This window comes from Phalaenopsis equestris, unplaced genomic scaffold (genome assembly GCF_001263595.1).
Source record: "Phalaenopsis equestris unplaced genomic scaffold, ASM126359v1 Scaffold000566, whole genome shotgun sequence".
NCBI lineage: Eukaryota > Viridiplantae > Streptophyta > Magnoliopsida > Asparagales > Orchidaceae > Phalaenopsis > Phalaenopsis equestris.
In genome coordinates this window covers 149,229-169,155 of record NW_018165006.1, presented here as the reverse complement: position 1 = coordinate 169,155, position 19,927 = coordinate 149,229, and the positions used below count along the sequence as shown (strand labels likewise).

At 34.4% G+C, this 19,927-nt stretch overlaps 1 protein-coding gene across 1 annotated transcript; it reads right to left on the bottom strand.

Annotated features, from left to right (window-relative positions):
- Window positions 1–359: 359 nt before the first annotated feature.
- LOC110029345 (potassium channel AKT1-like) lies at window positions 360–15,820 on the bottom strand. Its single transcript, XM_020731598.1, has 12 exons — window positions 15,549–15,820; window positions 15,194–15,408; window positions 14,591–14,956; window positions 14,189–14,246; window positions 13,790–14,107; window positions 13,456–13,701; window positions 13,271–13,369; window positions 13,139–13,171; window positions 12,850–13,035; window positions 12,504–12,698; window positions 12,333–12,408; window positions 360–1,683 (listed from the first exon to the last, which is right to left on the bottom strand). The coding sequence occupies exons 2-12, from the start codon at window positions 15,373–15,375 to the stop codon at window positions 674–676; spliced, it is 2,769 nt and encodes a 922-aa protein (XP_020587257.1). The 5' UTR covers window positions 15,376–15,408; window positions 15,549–15,820; the 3' UTR covers window positions 360–673.
- Window positions 15,821–19,927: the final 4,107 nt, after the last annotated feature.

Below are 19,927 nucleotides of genomic sequence, written 5' to 3'. Positions count from 1 at the left end.
AGATTTAAAAATTATTATTTATATTAAAACATCATTTGAATCTAATTTAATAATTTTATTCTATTTTCTTTATCAATGTTTTAATTGGTTATAAATTTTTTTAGTCTTGTAGTCAATTAGATTTTTTTAAAATACTACTTTATATATATATATATATATATATATAGAAACTTGATGAGTAGTATTTCGAGCCAAAACGAGCCGAACACGAACAAACATCTTAGTTCGTGTTCGGCTCGTTAAGGTATCGAATGAAATTAACGAGCCGAACACGAGCTGTTTGCGAACAACGAGCCGTTTAGACAGCCCTACTCGCACTCCACTCCTTGCACAAGAGAATGGAAAATCTGTAGGACCGACACAATCAGACTTCCACATAATAAAAATTATCTCTATATTTGGAACATATATGCAACACTTTCTAACTACAATAAACCAGATTAGCTCTCATACATCACTACAGCTGAAAAAAAAAATAGCTTTGATTAAAAATACTGCTTCCGAAGATTGGAAAGGCATCTTTAAAATAGACGCAACCGGCCTGCTTACTCAAGTAAACTTTCAGAGCCAAAAATACATACAAAGAGCTGCTAAGATGGCAACTGAACTGGAACTCCTTAAAACAAGACTTCCAACTCCTTCCTTCAGCATCACATTGAAACAATAGCTCACACTATGAAACGCTGCTATTTTTTCCTTTCCACGAATTACTCACTAGAAAGACATGATCGCCGTCACGGATGATCTGCACATCATCGATTTCGGCCCCATCCTTTGTAACAACTTTGGCAGGCTGGAATCCAAATTTTTTGTGGCAAAGAGAGAGGAGCTCCTCAATGGATTTTGGGAGAAGCACGAGCTTGCTCGCACAATCTCTCCTCTCAGGACAGCTTATTGTTAGCCTGATGTGAGCATGGTGGTACCGGTTGTGGTGGTTGTGCTGCTGAATATGTTGCTGATGATGGCCGGGAAAATATCCGAAACCAGCCCTTAGAGTAGTTGATCTGGATGAAAGAAGAGGACTGCCACTCCTATCAGCTTGAGCAGCTGACATGATACCAAAGAGCGAGTTTGAAAAGTTATTTAAATTACCCTTCTGTTGACCTCTCTTCGAAGCACCCTCGCCCAATGGCGGGTGGTTTCCTTCCTGCAAAACTTGCACCATCGCCGGCTCACTCCTGAATCTTCCAAGAGATCGGATAGCCGTAGAGGTCTCACTTCTGAATCTTCCAAGAGCTCGAACTTCTGTCGAGGTTTTAAACTCAGAGGAAGGGCTGTCGTCCTTTTTCTGCTGGCTCTCATTTTCACTTGATTTGGTTGTACGAAAGAGCGAAATAATATCCTGATGGCCTTGCTGCTCGGCTAATCCAAGTGGACTCCAGCCATGCAAGTCCTGTTTGTTAAAATCAGCTCCTTGGTGAAGCAAGAACTTGACCATCTCCAAGTTACCCTCACAGACCGCAAGGTGAAGAGCTGTGCTCCCGTCGCTCCGTGGGAGCGTTACATCGCCGCCATAATTGACAATGTCCTTGAGCAGTTCTATGCTGTTCTGCTCTGCCGCAGTGCAAGCATATTGGGCCATGTCACCATAGGAGAGGTCCGCGCCATTGTCTATCAGCAGCCTTATTACAGCTTCATGCTTGCCGAGAACTGCTTCCCATAAAGGAACACTTCCTAATGAATCTGTGCATGTTATTGCATATTGTAAGGTTATTTGTATTGCCGGAGTAATGCTGAATTATTTCTTGGGAATGGAAAGAGAGTCCTCATTATAAGGGAAAACAGAACCGGTTTTATCATTTAGCTCTAACGTTTACATGATTAGGGCCAGTTAACCATCATGTTTTTTCTAGTTTTATTCTTCAAAAGAGTCTAATTTAATTTTAACTGCGTTTTGATTTTACTTCAAAAAGCAAAGCAAGTTAAATTAAAAACTCAAAATAAAGTTTAGATATTTAAAAAAAAATTTAAATAAATATTTTAATACTACTAGCAGCAACCGCCACCACCGCCAACGGTCACGAGCCAAATAGACATCACTGCCAACATTGCATGGATAAGCATAAAACATATTGTTAAGAGGCTAAACTTAATATATTTCATGTCAAAACATAAATTAAATAAATAAAAATAAAGTAACAATAAAAAAAAAGGTGATCTTAACCTAGCCCAGAATAAATGTGGCCTGCCAAAAAGGAAAAGGCTTTTTTTACTTTGTCAAATAAATCATGCTGATACATGTTCTCTATTTTTTAGCCACATTCTGCAAGCAAAAGTTTCAATAAGCATTTTGATATGTTCATATCCTCGCATTAGATTCTCCACCCTTTCTTTTATTTCCTTACAGCTTATGATATCCGCGGCACACATTAACTTCGTTATTTATCTCCCTAGAATCCTAATTCACCCTCTCACAGTCAACAGTAAGAACCAAGAGAAACATCAAACAAAATGACCTTCAACAATGGCACATCATTCTAATATATGATATCAATTTGCTCACGTTAAAAAATAAAGCTTCTAGTAAACAAAACAGGAATAACAAAACAAATCTTACAAGAAAAAAAATTAAAAAAAAAACTAAGAAAAAGAAGAAAATGAGCAGCAGAAAAAAGTACTTCGCTATCACGCGGTGTTAGAACAAGCTTTTCATTTCATAATGTTAGTGTCTAGATAAAAAAGAAAATAGATATGATAGTTAAAATATAGTTCTAAGTTTACCGTTGTCATGAGAAACCAAAGCTTGTTGTGTTATATCAGTCTTCCCTATTTTAGATTTGATTTTGAATAATTGAAATTTGTGATTAAATTATTTGTAGTTTTGTTTCCTTGTAGTAATTGCACCATGCAAGTGACGTGTGCATACTTTGCAATTTACTATGTGTGAAATGATCAAATTCTGAAGTCTCCACCAGTTTATTGTGTGCAATGATCAAATTCTTAGGTCTCCATCATTTTATTGTGAATCATAATGATAACGTTTAGTGTACCGTACATCTGATGCGGGCGGGAAAAAACACTCAAGGATTCTTTATGAATATAAGGCGTTATTTGTTATCTAATGCTACGGCAATGTTTCAATAAATTTGAAATATCAAATGCATCATATGCTCTCATGGCAATATGATTGTCCGATGTCCAAGGCACTAGGCACCACTAATGTCACTCACACAAGACCAACTGAGATGCTAACAAAGAATTAAGCATCGTAATACACCTGCGCCTGCTCCTGTAGATGGAAGAACCGACGTGAGAGAGGATGAACCAGGTCCAAGGACGACCGATCTGGACCGGCTAGACCCAGCCAGACCAATCGATGGCCTGGCCAAGCCAGGTGGCCTACCTGAGAGAGGCGGGATGCCCGAGAGGTTGAGCACGATTTCAACGCCTAGGTGGGGTTTTTATGAGGGTTAATTGATTGGTCACGATTTGTTTTATGTTTTTATTTGAAATTTTTTTTTTTCTCTGGGTATTTTTAATGGCGTCTAGGGTTTGTGGAGAGATGACCTACCTCCCGAACAGCAAGTCAATGTTGTATCATATTTGCTTTCATTGGTATTAAGAAAATCAGCCCTCAATTGAGCCACATCTCTATTGCAATTTATTTATTGTTTGTTCGGTGTTTTTTGTTTCAGGTTGTATCAAATTGGTATTAGGGTTAGGCTATTTGTTGAAGTTGCAGAGCATAGAGAAGGTCCGTGATCTTGAGTCAGGGAGTTTCCCTAGTGTGTTCAGCAGTTTCCTAACAACTTTCAGTAGCCGAGCGGGCCCTCAAGGGAGCACAAACATGCCATTACCTTAAAGGAGAGTCCCTCCTCTCAGTGTCAGACCATACAGGTATCATCAGATTCAGAAGAATGAGAGAAAAATTGATCCGAGAAATGCTAGAAGTAAGGAATATCAGACCAAGTGTAAGCCCATTTCAAAATCCATTCTTATTAGTGAAGAAAAAAATGGTGGCTGACAATTTTATGTGAACTATAGAGCTTTGAACAAAGAAACTGTATTAGATGGGTTTCCTATTCCTTTAATTTGAGCTTCTAGATACGATTTATGGGACTGTCATTTTCTCAAAGATAGATATGAAGTCAGGATAACACCAGATTAAAATGAATCCAATTAATGTGCACAAGACAATGTTCATAAACATGAACGACATTACAAGTTCTTGGTAATGTCATTTGGTCCTACAAATTCTCCGGTCTTCCTCGATGACATTCTGATCTATAGTTGTACAGAGCAAGAGCACGTGAAACACCTGAGGATAGTCTTGAAGACATTGAGAGAGCGTCAGTTATATGCCTACTTCAAGAAATATTCCTTTGCACAGTTACGGGTGGAGTACCTAGGGCATGTGGTGATAGGGTGGGAAAGTAACACAGGAGCAAACCAAGAGCCAAGCTATGTTGGACTGGCCTTGACCAAAGAGTTTGAAGGAGTTGAGAAGGGGGTTCCTAGGTCTCACGGGATACTATTAAAAATTTGTGAGGGGGCGTAAAATGACAGTATGGTCGCTAACTGAGCAGTTGAAGAAAAATAGTTTCATGTGGGTGAAAGCAACAACACAAGCCTTCAAATATCTGAATAGTCATGACCAATTTTCCGATATTAGCACTTCAAATTGCAGTTGATCATTTGTGGCAGAAACAGATGCGTCAAGATATGGATTCTGAGCAATTCTCATGTAGAACTAGTGGCAGATTGACTACTTCAGCAAGGTGCTCACAACTAGGGGCAAGACTCAAGTCAGCGTACAAGCGGGAGTCGATACTTGGCCATTCAAAAGTGGCAGTTGTACCTACTGGGACGACACTTTCTAGTCAGTACAGATCAAAGGAGCTTAGAGTATCTATTGAAACAGAGAATAGTGAATGACGAGCATCAGAGATGGCTATCCAAGTTACTGAGATATGATTTAAAGATTCAGTACCGATTATGATTGAAAAATAAAGCCACAGATGGACTGTCAAGAATGGTGGTCCCAGCTAAAAGCCTTATCAATACCCTTGGTCTTAGATTGGAAAGCCCCGGAAAGGGAAAACGAGCAGAGTGAAGGGTTGAGAAACATAAGAGCAAATTTGCTAGAGGATATGAACAGTCATCCAAGATTAGCATTGAGAGGTAACAACTACTCTATTGGGGGCAATTCGTATTGTCGAGATCATTGGAGACATCTCCAAACTATTGCAAGAGTTTCACGACGATGCAATTGAGAGACACTCGGGGATACAAAAGGCATACATTTGTCTATCGGCAAAGCTTTATTGGGTGGGGATGCACAAACACATAGAGGACATGGTGGCACGGTGTGATGCGTGCCAACAACACAAGCACTTGACTATGATGCCAGAAGGCTTGCTACAACCCTTAGCTTTACCTTAAATTGTTTGGAAAAAAGTGACGATGAATTTTATAGAAGGGTTGCTACAATCAAAAGGGTTTACTGTGATCTTGGTGGTAGTGGATCGTCTGAGCAAGTAAGCACATTTCATTCCATTATGACACCCCTACATTGTGGTCCCGGTCGCAATGGCGTTCAAATGGGAAGTGCTCCATTTGCACGGAACGATAGAATCTATTGTATTTGACAGGGACAATGTGTTCCTCAGCCAATTCTGAAGGAGTTGTTCAAGTTACAAAGAACAGACTTAAGAGAAACACAACAAATCATCCCCAAACTGATGGTCAAACAGAGATGTTCTACAAGAGTGTGAAGACATACATGTTATTTTGTATCGGATATGCCGAAGTTTTGGGCCAGGTGAATTGTTTATATTGGTATAATACTTCATATCATGTTGCGGAACAAACAACCCCTTTCATGCTTATGTATAAACGGTATTCACCTCACTTGATACATTATGGGCATAGCATTACGCCGGTATCTAGTGTTAACTGATGCTTAAAATAGAGGAACAAAATACTGGCAAAGCTCAAGGGGCATCTATTAAAAGATCAACAAATCATGAAAAGGAAAGCGGTTGGACATATGAGAAAAATATAATTTGACGAAGGGGACATGATTTACTTGAAGCTGAGGCCCTATCGACATAAGACATTGGTCAGGCGAAGGAAATGTTCTGCACGATATTACGACACGCATTGAGGCTATAGCTCCCCGTTTGATGTTACCACCCTCATCAACACAACATCCAGTCTTTCATGATTCGCAATTGAGGCGTGTTATTGGAAGATCAAATACACTCTTCACTACCTTCGACGTTAACAAATAACATGGAGGTGATTTTGGAACCTCTAGTGGTAGAAGGAGTTCACCAAGGAGGGGTGGGAGCAAAAGAGATACCGATTAAGTGAAAAGATCTGTCAGATTATGAAGCAACGTGTGGCATTATGAAGATCCAAAAATAGTTTCCATCCTTCCATCTAGAGAACAAAGTTCTTACATTGAAGGGGAGTGTTAATACGCATGCAGCTGCTCCTGCGGATGGGATAACTTTTGTAGCAGATGACAAGCCGGTCCAACAATTGGTCTAGACCGATCTGACCCGACTAGACCAGCTGGTGGCTTGGCCAAACAAGATGGGCAAACCGAGAGAGGCAGGATGCATGGGAGGGAGAGGCCGAACATGATTTCAGCATCGAATGGGGCTAATCATGTACAATAGGAAAATCAATTTTGGGGTAAAGTTAGAAAATGAGCCTTGGAGAATATTTATGAAAGCTAATTGGCTGGGGTTTGTTTTATATTTTGATTTGCTACAATTTTTCTTTTCTCTCGATGTTCCTAGCGGTATCTAGGGTTTGTGAAGAAACAATCCACCCTCGAACAATAGATCAAGATTGTAACTTGTTTGCTTTCCTTGATATAGTAAAATCAGCCGTTATTTGAGTTCTCTCGCATCTCTGTTGCATTTTATCCGTTATTTATTTGTTGTATTTCGTTGTGGGTCGTATCGCATACTTGCTATAAATTGTTGATATTATATAAAAATACTTTTGAAGAGTTTATGCAATAATCTATCACATAAGTTTTTTATCAAAATGATAAATCTTTAAATTCTATTGCATTTAAGTTCAAATTTTTTAATACATAGTTTACTCAGATAAGGACAACTAAACTAGTTAAGTTATAATAATTATCTCAAATGCAACTAAACTAAACTAGTTAAATTATAATTTTTTTTACTAAACTAGTTAAATTATAATTTTTTTTCTTAATAGTTGACTTAGATGAGGACAACTAAACCAGTTAGGTTATAAGAATTATAGCTTACAGATAATATAAGTTTCATTACTATCATTTAAGAAATGTGAGAATATTCGAAGTACTCCTATGTTGGATGGTAGAAAATTACATTGATGTTAAAATAAAAACTAATTAGCCCTCACCTATAAACATAAGCTATTAATTTGAATATAAGAATGAAAATAAGGTTGACAATTGCGGTATAAAGTCCAACATTGGTGCTCATATAATCCACACATTCTAATCAGTCTTAGAATCAATGATTCGTTTTAGTTCAAATGGTAAATGTGAATTGTAGCTCTCATTGGTCTAATTTTTGCTATGATTGAAAAAAATTCAGGAACAGGTAAATTCCACAATAGATCCACATGGCGAAGTGGGGTTTCCTGATGCATGATACTGTTTAAATGATTTTTTAGGGGAGAATTAAGAGCAATGCAAATAGCACTAAAAAAAAAAAGATTGTAGAGGAGCTAGATATGGGCAACGCAAAGAGCACTCAAGAAAACTAGAGATTGTTGAGGTGTGAAGTATTATGCTTAATACCATATCAAATAATTAAGAGTATGTTTGCATAAAAATATCCAGTAATTTTTCTGCACTCGTGGGCTTGCTTTTGGGTTAATAGTGGATTTGATCACCATTGAATCAACCACAACTTCGATACTCCTTTGATTCCCACTTCATCTCATATAAAACTATTATCATCAAAAGCAAATTCATCATCATCGTTGGAGGAATCAACACCTATCTATTAAATCAAGGCAAGACACGTACATTACTAGTTGGTGGCTTAAAGGATAAAAGCGCACCTAGTCACACCTTAGTAGAAACACTCATCTAAGAGATTATAAAGGTATTGTGGCCTACATATCACATTGATCGAGGTGATTTCTTATAACAAGGCTCTGAAATGGGATCAAACTCATTCAAAAAGCTTCAATAGTTGAAAAAAAAAATGTTTTACAAATGCGAATACCTTTCCTTCCAATCATTCCTCAAGCATCAGACAAAATTAATAATTGACTTTTTATATTATATTTAGTTATTGGCTGAAAGTACCGCCAAATTAAATTAGTTTTGCTACACAATTGGATTTCAATTCTATCAATGAAACTTTTAGTCATTCAGTTCAGAAGTAATGCATTTTCCATAGAAAAGTATAGATAGATCAGGAAGGATTTTTATGCTGGGAATGAAAGATAAATCTAAAAAAGTTTCTAATAGTTAAGGTTAATGCAAATGATTAAGAATATATAAAATTATCAGGTGATCACTGAGGTGGAGCTCACCTCGACCTTCTTTTCCAATACATTTTGTGCATCTATTTTGCATTATATTGACTGTATATTCAATCCATAAAAACATGCATATTGATGGGATATAATAGAGCAGATGACTAGGATGGAGAAGGTTTGGACTGGCCCATTCAATTGAGTTTAATTGCATTCAAAGTTTTTATTGAGGTGTCTTTTCTAAGGTAAAGCTTCGAGACATTAATCTAAAAAACAATAAACTGTACAAAGTATTGCACTAACTTTGAAGTATAAAATAATAAGTAGTATATTAACATACTAATCTATTATCACCTTTAAAAATAGCAAATTAATATCCTAACATAATAAGAAATAATAAATTGATATCTTAATATCTAATTGTGAATTAGTAATAATTGTTATACAATCATTAAAATAATATAAAATATCAAAATAAATTATAAAAACATAATAAATCAAAATAAATTCAGCACAATTAAACTCCTCACACTCCTACTGCCCTCCACCAAAGTAAACTCATAATAAGCCATATATTATAATTTCTAAATTTAAAAGTTTTCATTATTATCATCAGTCAATGGAACTTCGTTAGAATCACAAGTAAAATAAATTACTTTCTCCCCTAACTCATCCTTAGTTGTGTTCATGTTCTCCCATTCCTAGTCCTCAACTTCAATTTTAATCAGCTTCATTTTCCTTGATCAATAATAATTAATAAAAATATCAATTAAATTAGTAAAACAATAATTACATTGATGGTTAAAACTTCAATTATATAATTTTTCATGGATATTTCTTCTGCTTAATTCTTGCGAGCTTACATTAAATTTATTGGCCTTACTTCTATCCCCATTAAAAAAAATTCAATATTAAAATCTTTTTGTTCCAAATCAGATGATTTTGCTTCGTTGTGATCATTCATAAATGATTCAATATTAGATAGCACGTTAATACAAATTAAAGGTCTTTGTCATCCGTTAAAAGTTACTTTTTTTAATCAATATCACTTGGTCTTTGTTATAAATTATATAAGTCAAGAAGTTCATCCTTAAGATACTCAAATGATTTCTCCGTTTTGTAGGTATTTCAATTTCTCTCACAATAAAATAATGAGCATAAAAGTCTTAACATGTTAACAATAAATTGTTATAGATGGAGTGCCATTACAAAATTAAGTTTTACATTTAACTAAATTAGATAATAATCATAATTAAATTGGGAGAATCATTACCTCTTTCAACATACCATATAAAAATTTACCTAAAGAATGTTTTGCAACTGTACCTTTCGCTTGTTGTAGCCCACAGAATCATTTCTTATTTTTTGAACGGTACAAGTTGCATATCAATCTTAGCTTTCTTAGTTGAGTCTACTATCAATCTATCTATATAATGATATAAACCTATTTTGATCTCAAGATGGAATGATTTAATTTTAGTGTATTAAAGCTATGGATTAAGGCAATATTCTGCTACATGCAAATAACAATGAAGATGAAGCCCTAACTTCTCACTAATAATTTCCAATATCTCCTTTTAGTCGAACGCATCTGTTATGTTCAAGGCTATGAACTCCTTAGCAATATTAATTGCATTATAAATTAAGCTAATAGCTGATTTAAGCCGATTTTAGCTGATTTTTTCTATTAGCCAACCATTCTTAAAATTTGGCTAATGTATTTATTGTTATTATTACATAGCTAACACTTAACAAAAACATTTCATTTAGGACAATCTTTCAAACTTCTTTTCCCTCAACTTTCTTCTCCCGAAGCACAGTCAAGCAATTGTCTTGAAGTGATCATATCTACATGAATCTGACTTTGCAAAACATTCTATAATTCAGGATCATTCTCTTTAATGATAAGATGAATTGTAGTTACAATCAAAATTTATCTCATGCTGAGTCTGGATATATATTTATTATAGATTATGTATATGAACAGGAATTTATACCTGGTACGGCTGTGAATATAGCTCGAAAATTATTAATCACTCGAAAATTCAATCGAATTTTCGATCAAATCGAGATCAGATCGAAATAATCGAGCCAAGCTACGAGCCAAAATTTTGGATCGATTTTTTTTTTAAGCAGACCCCAGCTCGGCTTGAAATCGGATCGTTAACAGTCCTAGTGATGTTAGGGCTGGATTTAACGAATTTAGATCAAAGATCGTTAACGCACTTGAAAATTAATTAGAATTTTGGCTCGGATCAAGATCGGATAGAAATAAACGCACCAAGCTACGAGCCAGAATTTTGCGATGAATTTTTTTCGAGCCAATTTTGAGCCTACCCCAACTCGGCTCGATCAGATGGTTACCAGCCCCTAATACCTGGTCAAAGGCTAGAATTGGAGATTGAAAGCAAAATAAGCATGAGGGAAAGTTGTGATCAGAATTGCTGATGCAGATTGAACCTAAACCTTAATGTAGAGAACAACAGTCATTCCTAAATAAATAAAATGAACAATTTGAAATGACTGCTTCCAATGAACTCTATATTGATATTGATCGAATGATGAATGCCTAGATTAATGCCAGCTTTACTTTTGGTTTATGGTTTAATGACATACAAGCTCACAGATGTCAGCATTTTAAAAATTTTGTTAACAATAAAATCTTTAGAAGAATCTTGAATTTAAAAGACGCCTTAACTCATAAATTCTAAAGGTGCATAGTTCATCAAGAATCATATTTAAATAACTTGAATTAATTTTTTTTAAAGAAATCTGTCCATACAAGATAGCATAATTGTGTGATTTATTTACTAGCAGTAGTATTAGCATTCCATTAGTTATAAGTCCTCATTAGCATTATTTAGCTTGCATATTAAAATTTAAGCATTTCATTATGTACTAGATATCATACTAGTTAAATGCTTGACTTGCCTGATGATTGGGAGGAAATTCATAGAAAACTTGAACAAGAAAAATGTAAAATTTAAACTTGGTCATAAGATCATCCTACGTTTTAATCCATAAAGACTTTCATAAACAGCCATTAAGGAGGAAAACAAGATTAGTTAAAAATATGCAATACACTGAAACTAATGCTTACAAATTGGAAATTCCATAAAATTCTAAAACAAATCTGGTTACTTATGAATCTACATTCAATCCTCTACTTGATAATTCTATAAAGCTTGCTTATGAGGCTAATCAAGACAATGAGATTATATACAATGTTGATGATAGAATTTTTTTTAAAAAAAAAATCCTTATTTAAGGGACAGACAGATCGATTTGTGATGATTCATTGACCACTTTCAATGGAACACATATTTTATATTCTAATTTGCTCGATAGGAATCAATGCTAAGAAACCGAATTGGACAAAGTTTGACAAATTTGATAAACATCCACACACTTATTCTGATAAAAAGCATCGCCTTAAACACTAATCTAAGCAAATCATACTTATTTTCAGTTGTGTTGGTTTATCTGTCTTTGTTAATATGTAAGTAAGAACATGTGAGCTAATATGGTCAATACAGAGATGAAATCTTCCTATACAGATATGTAATCTTCCTGCCCAAAGCTGAGTCCATATGGTTTGACATGGTCTAAATTTCAATTCAATTTAATCTAAAACCAAGCACACCAAATTCAAAATTTTTCAGGTCAGACTAATGTGGTATAGAAAACGGGACAACCAACACTGCAACAGAGATTAAGATTTCAGCACAAGGTAAAAAGGAAGAAAGATGTCAGAACTATAAACTACATGAAGCTGATTCCCGTAGGCCTTAAACCACACATGAAGCAAACAAATAATCTGTATTGGTTTAATATAAAGGCTAGAGTAGAATGGTTTGCAGTGTTTTGAATTCAATATTGTTACAGCATACCTCGACAGTTGGGATCTGCACCATAGTCTAGCAAGAGAAGTACGCAATTCTCACTTCCTTTTGAAGCTGCCAGATGCTGTGTCAAATCAATTATGCTATTTAACTGAAGTTTATTATTTACAAGGATAAAAAAATGAATTGAAATCATTGCAAAGATTTATAGAGTAAAACCAAAGCTGTGTGGCTGTTGCTATCAGATTCACTTGGATCTAAACCACGCTTAAGAAGCTGATGCAACAACAGATCATCTCCTCTGATGACAGCAAAACAAAGAGAAAGGGGCAAGTCCATTCTTCCCCGAGCTAATGTGTTCTCAGTCTCTCTCAAAACTCCCTCCATGATGGGGTCCTTCTGCTCTTTCAAGTGCTGTAAACCCAAATGAAAAGCAGATAGCAGTCAATCAGGGTATAAACTATCCTGGCAAATGATCTCAGGTTCTCTACTACATAAGAATATAATTAGAATATAACTTTTTTTTTGCAGTAATTCATATCAATAATCCAGTACAAAGGCTAACCTGAAGAAGATTGTTCATTATTATGGTCCCGTCTCCAACATTTGCCTGCACAATACTAAGGAATGAAGTGCGGTTCAACCGCAACAACTGACACAGTTTTTTGGTTCGAACTGTAAATAACTGAGGCCTGTAACAAAGTACTCCAATCTCTCCAAAAAGCTCGCCCGTCTTTGCCTCTCCAACAACCTGTAAATATGAAATTTTGTAAGAGTATTCTAAATCATTGTGATCATTTATAGTATAAAAATTATGAGTATCTGTCAAAATTTTCAAATTAGCTGATAATTGCCTGCTCAATTCCACCTTTGTGATCTATCAGGTCCTGCAAAGATGATCAATGTCTCAATCATACTGAGATTAGACACATAAAGGAGATATAAAAAAGTGTTTGAATTAAAAATTTTCAGTGCAGGAAGCTTACAACACTGCCCATAACCAGTATGTAAAAATCAGATGGTGCTTCATTCTGTAGGATCACATCCTCCCTTGGGGGAAAATATTCAGCTTTCATTTCTGACACCTTAAACAAGCATGATTACAAAACAGAACGCTTGAGGAACCGTAACTGATATGATAAGAGTCTTAAAATCATAATGAAGAAATTACCAATTGGAAAAGCAAATCGTTAGAAACCCCTTGGAATAGATAGACCTTCTGAACTAGATTATAGAAAAGATAATGAGATATGCTGGATCGGATTGCTTTTGGAAGCGCATCAAGGGTCTCCTGTTGTTGAAGCCCCTCTGAATCTGTCCTATACTTCAGACAAAGGTGTGCAACCATTTGCTCTTGAAGACGCAGTGGAAGCTGGTTTCTCTGTGCAAACCCCGAAGCGGCTTGAATTGTGTCCCTCTAGAGTATTTGAAGTTCGTCAAAAAGTAAATACAAATAAAATGTCAAATCAACTCAGTCAACATGAAAATAAGCTAAGATAACTCACAAACTTTCTAGTTCTGCTGGTTCCATGAACAACCAAATTAGTCATATTTCCAATTAGATATGCTGTTAGGCCCAGATTGAAAAGCATATATATGATATCAAAGACCATCTCCCTAGTGTTTTGAGCATGCAGGTCTCCATATCCCACAGTTGTAAGAGTAGTGATTGACCAATACATTGATGTAACATACCGGATCCACAGGCTTTTTTCATGAAAATCTGGCATGGTAGCACCAATCCAAGTAAGTCTAGGGTACGGATACCTGGCTGCAAGAAGATAATAGAAGCATCCAGCACAATGGACAGCAAAAAGGGTGACCTATGAATCAAATATATTAAATGTGAGATTAGTGAATAAACATAACAAAGCATTAGAATAGATATATCCTTAATAACTCACACAAATGAGCTTTATACAGCGGACCCAGAAGTAGTTGAAGTGCCTGTCTTTCTCCAAGCTGAAATTTTGAATAGAAGAACACATAATTTAGCGGGTGACAAAAACAAAGAGTTTATTTTAAATCAAAGCGTAAGAATTTTCCATTATATTTCCCTCGGGTAGAAACCATTCGCCAAGTCAAAACGCATGCACTACTATTAAGTAATTTCCCAGCATGTTTCCATGGCTAAATAGAAGAGAGAAGATTTTGCAGATACTAGCCAAACTTCTCGAATATTATGCCAGGGGAACCAGAATCAAAAATAGAAAGAATCTGACAGGATTACTGATGAATCAATCAAAACCAACCATGCTATAACATAAGCAGAATGATTGAGAGAACAGAAAAATAAGAAATCATACCGAGCAAACAATGAACTGACTCTTCTTAGTCGCCAAAGCCGAAGCATGTTAAAGAACCCATAGGACTGGAGCTTCTCTGGAAGTATCTTTCGAGCGATTTCTGATGGGATGGTGGAAATAACATCCAGAATAAACCAGCTGATCAAGTACTTACGCGCAATCTTACCGGGATTGTCAACAAGAAGATAGGTTGTTTTTTCAAGGTAGGCTACAAAGAAAGTCAAGATAATATCGATCGCAAAGAATCCATTAACGATGTTATCAACAATAGACAGGGTTCCTACTGTCTTTGTGAGGAAACCAAACTCAAATGGAGAAACCCAAGCAGTATAGACCACCAAAATAATCAGAAAAGTCTCCCAAGCCCTGCAAAAGTAATAAAAATTTGATATTAATGTGTATCTAGCATAAGGCTAATTATGATGATGGTAGAACACAACAACAATTGCTTTTATATTACTAACAGAAATTAATGGTTACAGAAAGCACCCTTTTGTCATCAACTCCAATCGAGTTATGGAAATTCATATTCTTTAATCTCAAATAAGTTCTTTGGGAAGGTTTGATCATTCCAAAAACAAAAAAGAAGAAGAGAACAAATACCGGTATCTTTTGTCATAAGGCGATATAATGAAGCGCCTGAGCTTTACTCTGCGGTTTCCCCTAGACCCAAGCGCCGGAAGTACGCCGTTGATGCTGTAATGGCTTCCATCCATGGAGATCACATTCGCTTGACGTCCACACATCGCCTTCATATTGATACCCCCTATACTCGCGTATTCCATCTCCTCTCCTTTCTTATACCAATCTTCTTTCCACTAAAACAAAATACAAAAAGAAACATGAGCTTCAAAAGAGCCCATTTCTTACAGTTCTAGCCATTGCCAAACGAAACCCTGACGCCCCAGATTGAAAACCCAACGCTTACATGTGATTACGGATCGCTTTCGAACATTACCTCGTCTTTCTGTTTCTCTTGGCTTTTAGGACAACGACCTGTTGTTCTTCAAAATGAAACCCTAGAGAAATATAAAAATGGCCGATCGGATGATGGCAGGGCCTAAAACCCTAGCCTGGCTTCTCTCTCCCGCTTCCCTTTCGCTCCCCGTGATGTCGAGAGGTCGGGCATCTATATCTATAAGTAGCTTTTTTTGGGCGACGTCAAACGAAACCAGAAATCATCGCCGTATTTGATTTTTTATATCCGTTACATAGCCCATTGGCAGGGACGGTGCAGACAGGGCTGTCCTCATTATGAAGTCAAAAAGTTATTTGTATTTAATATATCATTATTGACCAACAATACAAAATTTAAAAATAGAGCACTTACTTTTTATTATTAATGGTTATATTTAAATATTTTAGTGGTGACATTAAAAATAATACTTAATTTTTATTTAATTAAAAAAATAAGTGTTTAGTATAACCTCTTTCAAATTTGGGTTAATTGAAGTTTGTCATAAAAGTTCCAATTACATGTCAGGATTGCCCCAAAAATGAGAGTCCATAAATTCAAAATACAACCTGATATATCATAATACGAAGTAAGCTCATTAATATATATGCTTAGAGGTTAAACACAATATTCTCATTATAGGACGGGTTATTTGATGCCAAATAATGAGAAGTATATATTGTATACTAAATCCTTAACAAATTTTTTAACTATAGGATTATACATTTTGGACGATAAAAATTTTGATTTTCATGTATCAGTGTGTCACGACCTAAATCCTCGAGATGCTTCTCTGAAAGGTTTGAATAATGCTTCAATAATGTCACTAGTGTTGATTACTCTTTTTCTTAAAAATGAGACCAATCTTTTGCACTCCAATCTTTACAAATTTTAAACAATCTCTCAAATGCTTGGAATGATGAAAAACCAAAAATTTGAGAAGCAATAGTACTTAACTTCAATCTTATCAAATATAAAATAAAAATACTACTCATTGTTTTTATATAATTAACACTGAGTCCATTTGTGAAGGAAAATCTTGAAGATTTTCTTTTGGGTCCTCAACTTGCAAGATGATATTTCATTTCACAGAAATTACTTACCTCAATGGGAGTCTAACAATCACTAGGTCTATAAATTTCTAAAGAAAACTTTAATTCATAATATTTTGAATTTAAGATCAAACTTGAACGAAATTAAACTCAATTAAACTTCAAAAACTCAAACATCATCTTTATTACAATCAAATTGAAAATAATCTAAATTTGAACCTTTGGAATAAACACTTGGTTAGAACTTTAAAAAAAAATTAAAACTTTCTAACTTTTCAATAGTTCATACTTTGTCCTTAGACTGTTCTGGTTGTTATTGGGCAAGGTGATTTCCTCTATGGTGTCCTATATCTAATACAACTAGGAAAGCATGAAAAACCTTTTAAAACAAATAAAATCAAACTTTCAAATTAAAAAAAAAAATTAAACCTTTCAAAAATTGAAGTCAAACTTTTCAATCAAAAATAAACATTTCAAACAAAATCCTTCAAACAATTCTCAAAAGAACCTTTCAAACCAAACTCGTCAATTGTCTTAGGTATGGGAAAAATCATCAATTATCTCAGGAGCAGAAAAACTCATCAAAATAAGAACTTCAAAATAAACTTTTAGATGAAACATTTTGAAACAAACTTCAAACAACAAAATAAATTTTAGACAATAAAATAAACGTTGAAACAATCTTTAAACAAGCCTTCAAATTATCAAACAGTCTTTAAGTAAATCTTCAAACTATTAAATAATCAAACAAGCCTTTAAAAAAATTAAGGAAATAATGAGTATCATTTTTATTGTCTCTCGAATGGATGTGAGTTCACATGTGCTTTCTATCTTAATCAAATCATCTTTTTCTTCTTTTAAGTTGAATATGAATCCAGATGTGCTTCACCTAAAGTGTTCAAGTAACTTCCAAATCAATCAATTAAACAAATAAATAACCAATTAATGAATGAATTCTCTCTTGATTAGCTCTCAATTTGAATGTAAATTCATTTGGTGTTCTATCTTGATCTAATTAATTCGTTAACCTCTTTAGTTGAATGTGAGTATGTGTGATTTTTCAGCCTTATATGTTTAGGAGAATGAAATTGAATCTCTCTAACACTTGAGACTTGAATTTTAATCCCCCCCATCCTTGGACTTTTAATCTTAAAGACACAAAGATTAGCATCACTGTCTTGAAACTTTTGAACTTTTTTTGGTATATAGGACATGAAGCTTAAATGTAACATCCTCAGATTTCTCATCTTGAGACATGAAGGGTAACTGCACCATCTTTAGGCTTTCAAACTTCTTTCCAGCCTGTAGGACATGAATCTTAATTGTATCATCCCTAAGACTTTTTTGTCTTAAAGACACGAAGTGTAACTACACAGTCTTTAGATTTTCAAACTACTTTCTTGTTAGTAAGACACGAAGCTTAATTGCACCGTCCTTAGACTTTTTTTTCTTGAAGACACGAAGCTTAACAACACCTTCACTAGACTTTTAAAGTCTATTTGTTCTATAGGACACATTGCTTGAATGCAAAATCCTCAAATTTCTTGCCTCGAAGACATGAAGTGCTATTACACCATCTTTAGACTTTCAAATTTCTTTCCGTCGATAGGACATGAAGCTTAATTCTACTATCATTATTATCTTTTCCTTAAGAACATGAAACTTAATTTTACCATCCTTACATTTTTTTACCCTAAAAAAATGAATTGTAATCGCACTGTTTTTTGGGTTTTCAAATTCTTTTCATTTGATAAGATATAAAAATTTAATTTTACTGTCTTTATTCTCTTTGCCTTAAGGACACGAAGCATAATTGTAACATCTTTAGGCTTTCAAACTCTTTTTAGCAATTGAATACAAAGCTTAATTACACCGTCCTTTTTTTCTTTGCCATAAAAATATGAAGCATAATTGTACCATCTTTAGGCTTTTGAACTCTTTTAATTTAATAAGAAGCAAAATTTAATTGCACCTTAATTATTATCTTCACCTTAAAGACACGAAGTGTAATTGAATCATCATTATGTCCTTTTGTGAATCTTATCAGTCTTTAGTATTCTATGCTTCACTATGTCATCCTTAAATTTCTCTCATTATCTTTGTTTGGACAGAAATAAATTCTTTTCCTAATATTCTAACTCTTTTGGATAATGTCCTCGACTCCTAAACAAGAATCTCCAATGAAACTCAATTTTTAAAATACCCAGAAACAAATTCTCAAATTCTTAAAATAACTTAAATTAATGTTCAAATCTAAATTGGAATTTTAATCCTCAAATTATTTCTTAAAATGGAAGCACTGAAGTTAAACAACAATATTTTCACTCATAGTTAACGCCAATATGTGTTATACTTTGAATAGTCTGTCACACATTATTGGGGGTCCATTTGTTGGCCTCCTTTTTTGTCAACCCTATTTTCCTAGCTTAAACTTAACTGGACTTCAATTTATCTTTGTCTTAAGTAAATCTTAATTTAATAAAACTGAATTTTAACTTGATTCAAATCAAAATTAATCAAAACAATCTTCAAGACAATTAATTGAAACCAAACCCAAAGATAACAAAGAATAACAACCTTAATCACTGAAACCCTTAGATTATCATTTTTTCTCCCCAGATCATTGTAGGACTAACTTTTCATTTTGAAAGTTGCATGAGACTTATTACCATATATAAATATCATGCAAATAAGTTTAACTATCATTTGGAATAATGTTTTATGTAATACTCTTTAATTCAATTTTTCATGCATGATTATTACATCGCAAACACTAAAATTATTTCTCTACAAACCAATCTGATGATCCAAATTACACTTTGTAAGTTGCATGATCTTCATAATCACATATGAAGACCATTCAAACTAGTTTGGTGGTTACCAAACACTGATTTTATATAAAATCGTTCACTTAGGGTTTCCCTTCATAAAAAGTGATCCCACATAAAAAATTTTCAACAATTTATTATTTTAAAAATGAAGTTCATCATTACATCCATATGATCGAAACCTTTTGAATGTGTCCCTCTCCTAAATTTGAATTTGTTTGAGGCCCATTGAATCGAAGATAACCAGGAAAGATAAAAATGGTAATTTTAATAATAAAATGATAATTTGACTATAACCACCTCAAAAGGACTTCAAATCAAGTTGGGACCTCAACTAAATTTATTTTAAACTTAAAAACACAATGTGTACCAATAAATTTGATTAAAAATTCAAACTTAAAATTCAACATTTTCTTAGGGTTTAGGCCCACTTTGATTAATAATATCATTACATAGAGCTTGATTTGGCCAAAATCACTTGCACCATTAAATTCCTTATATT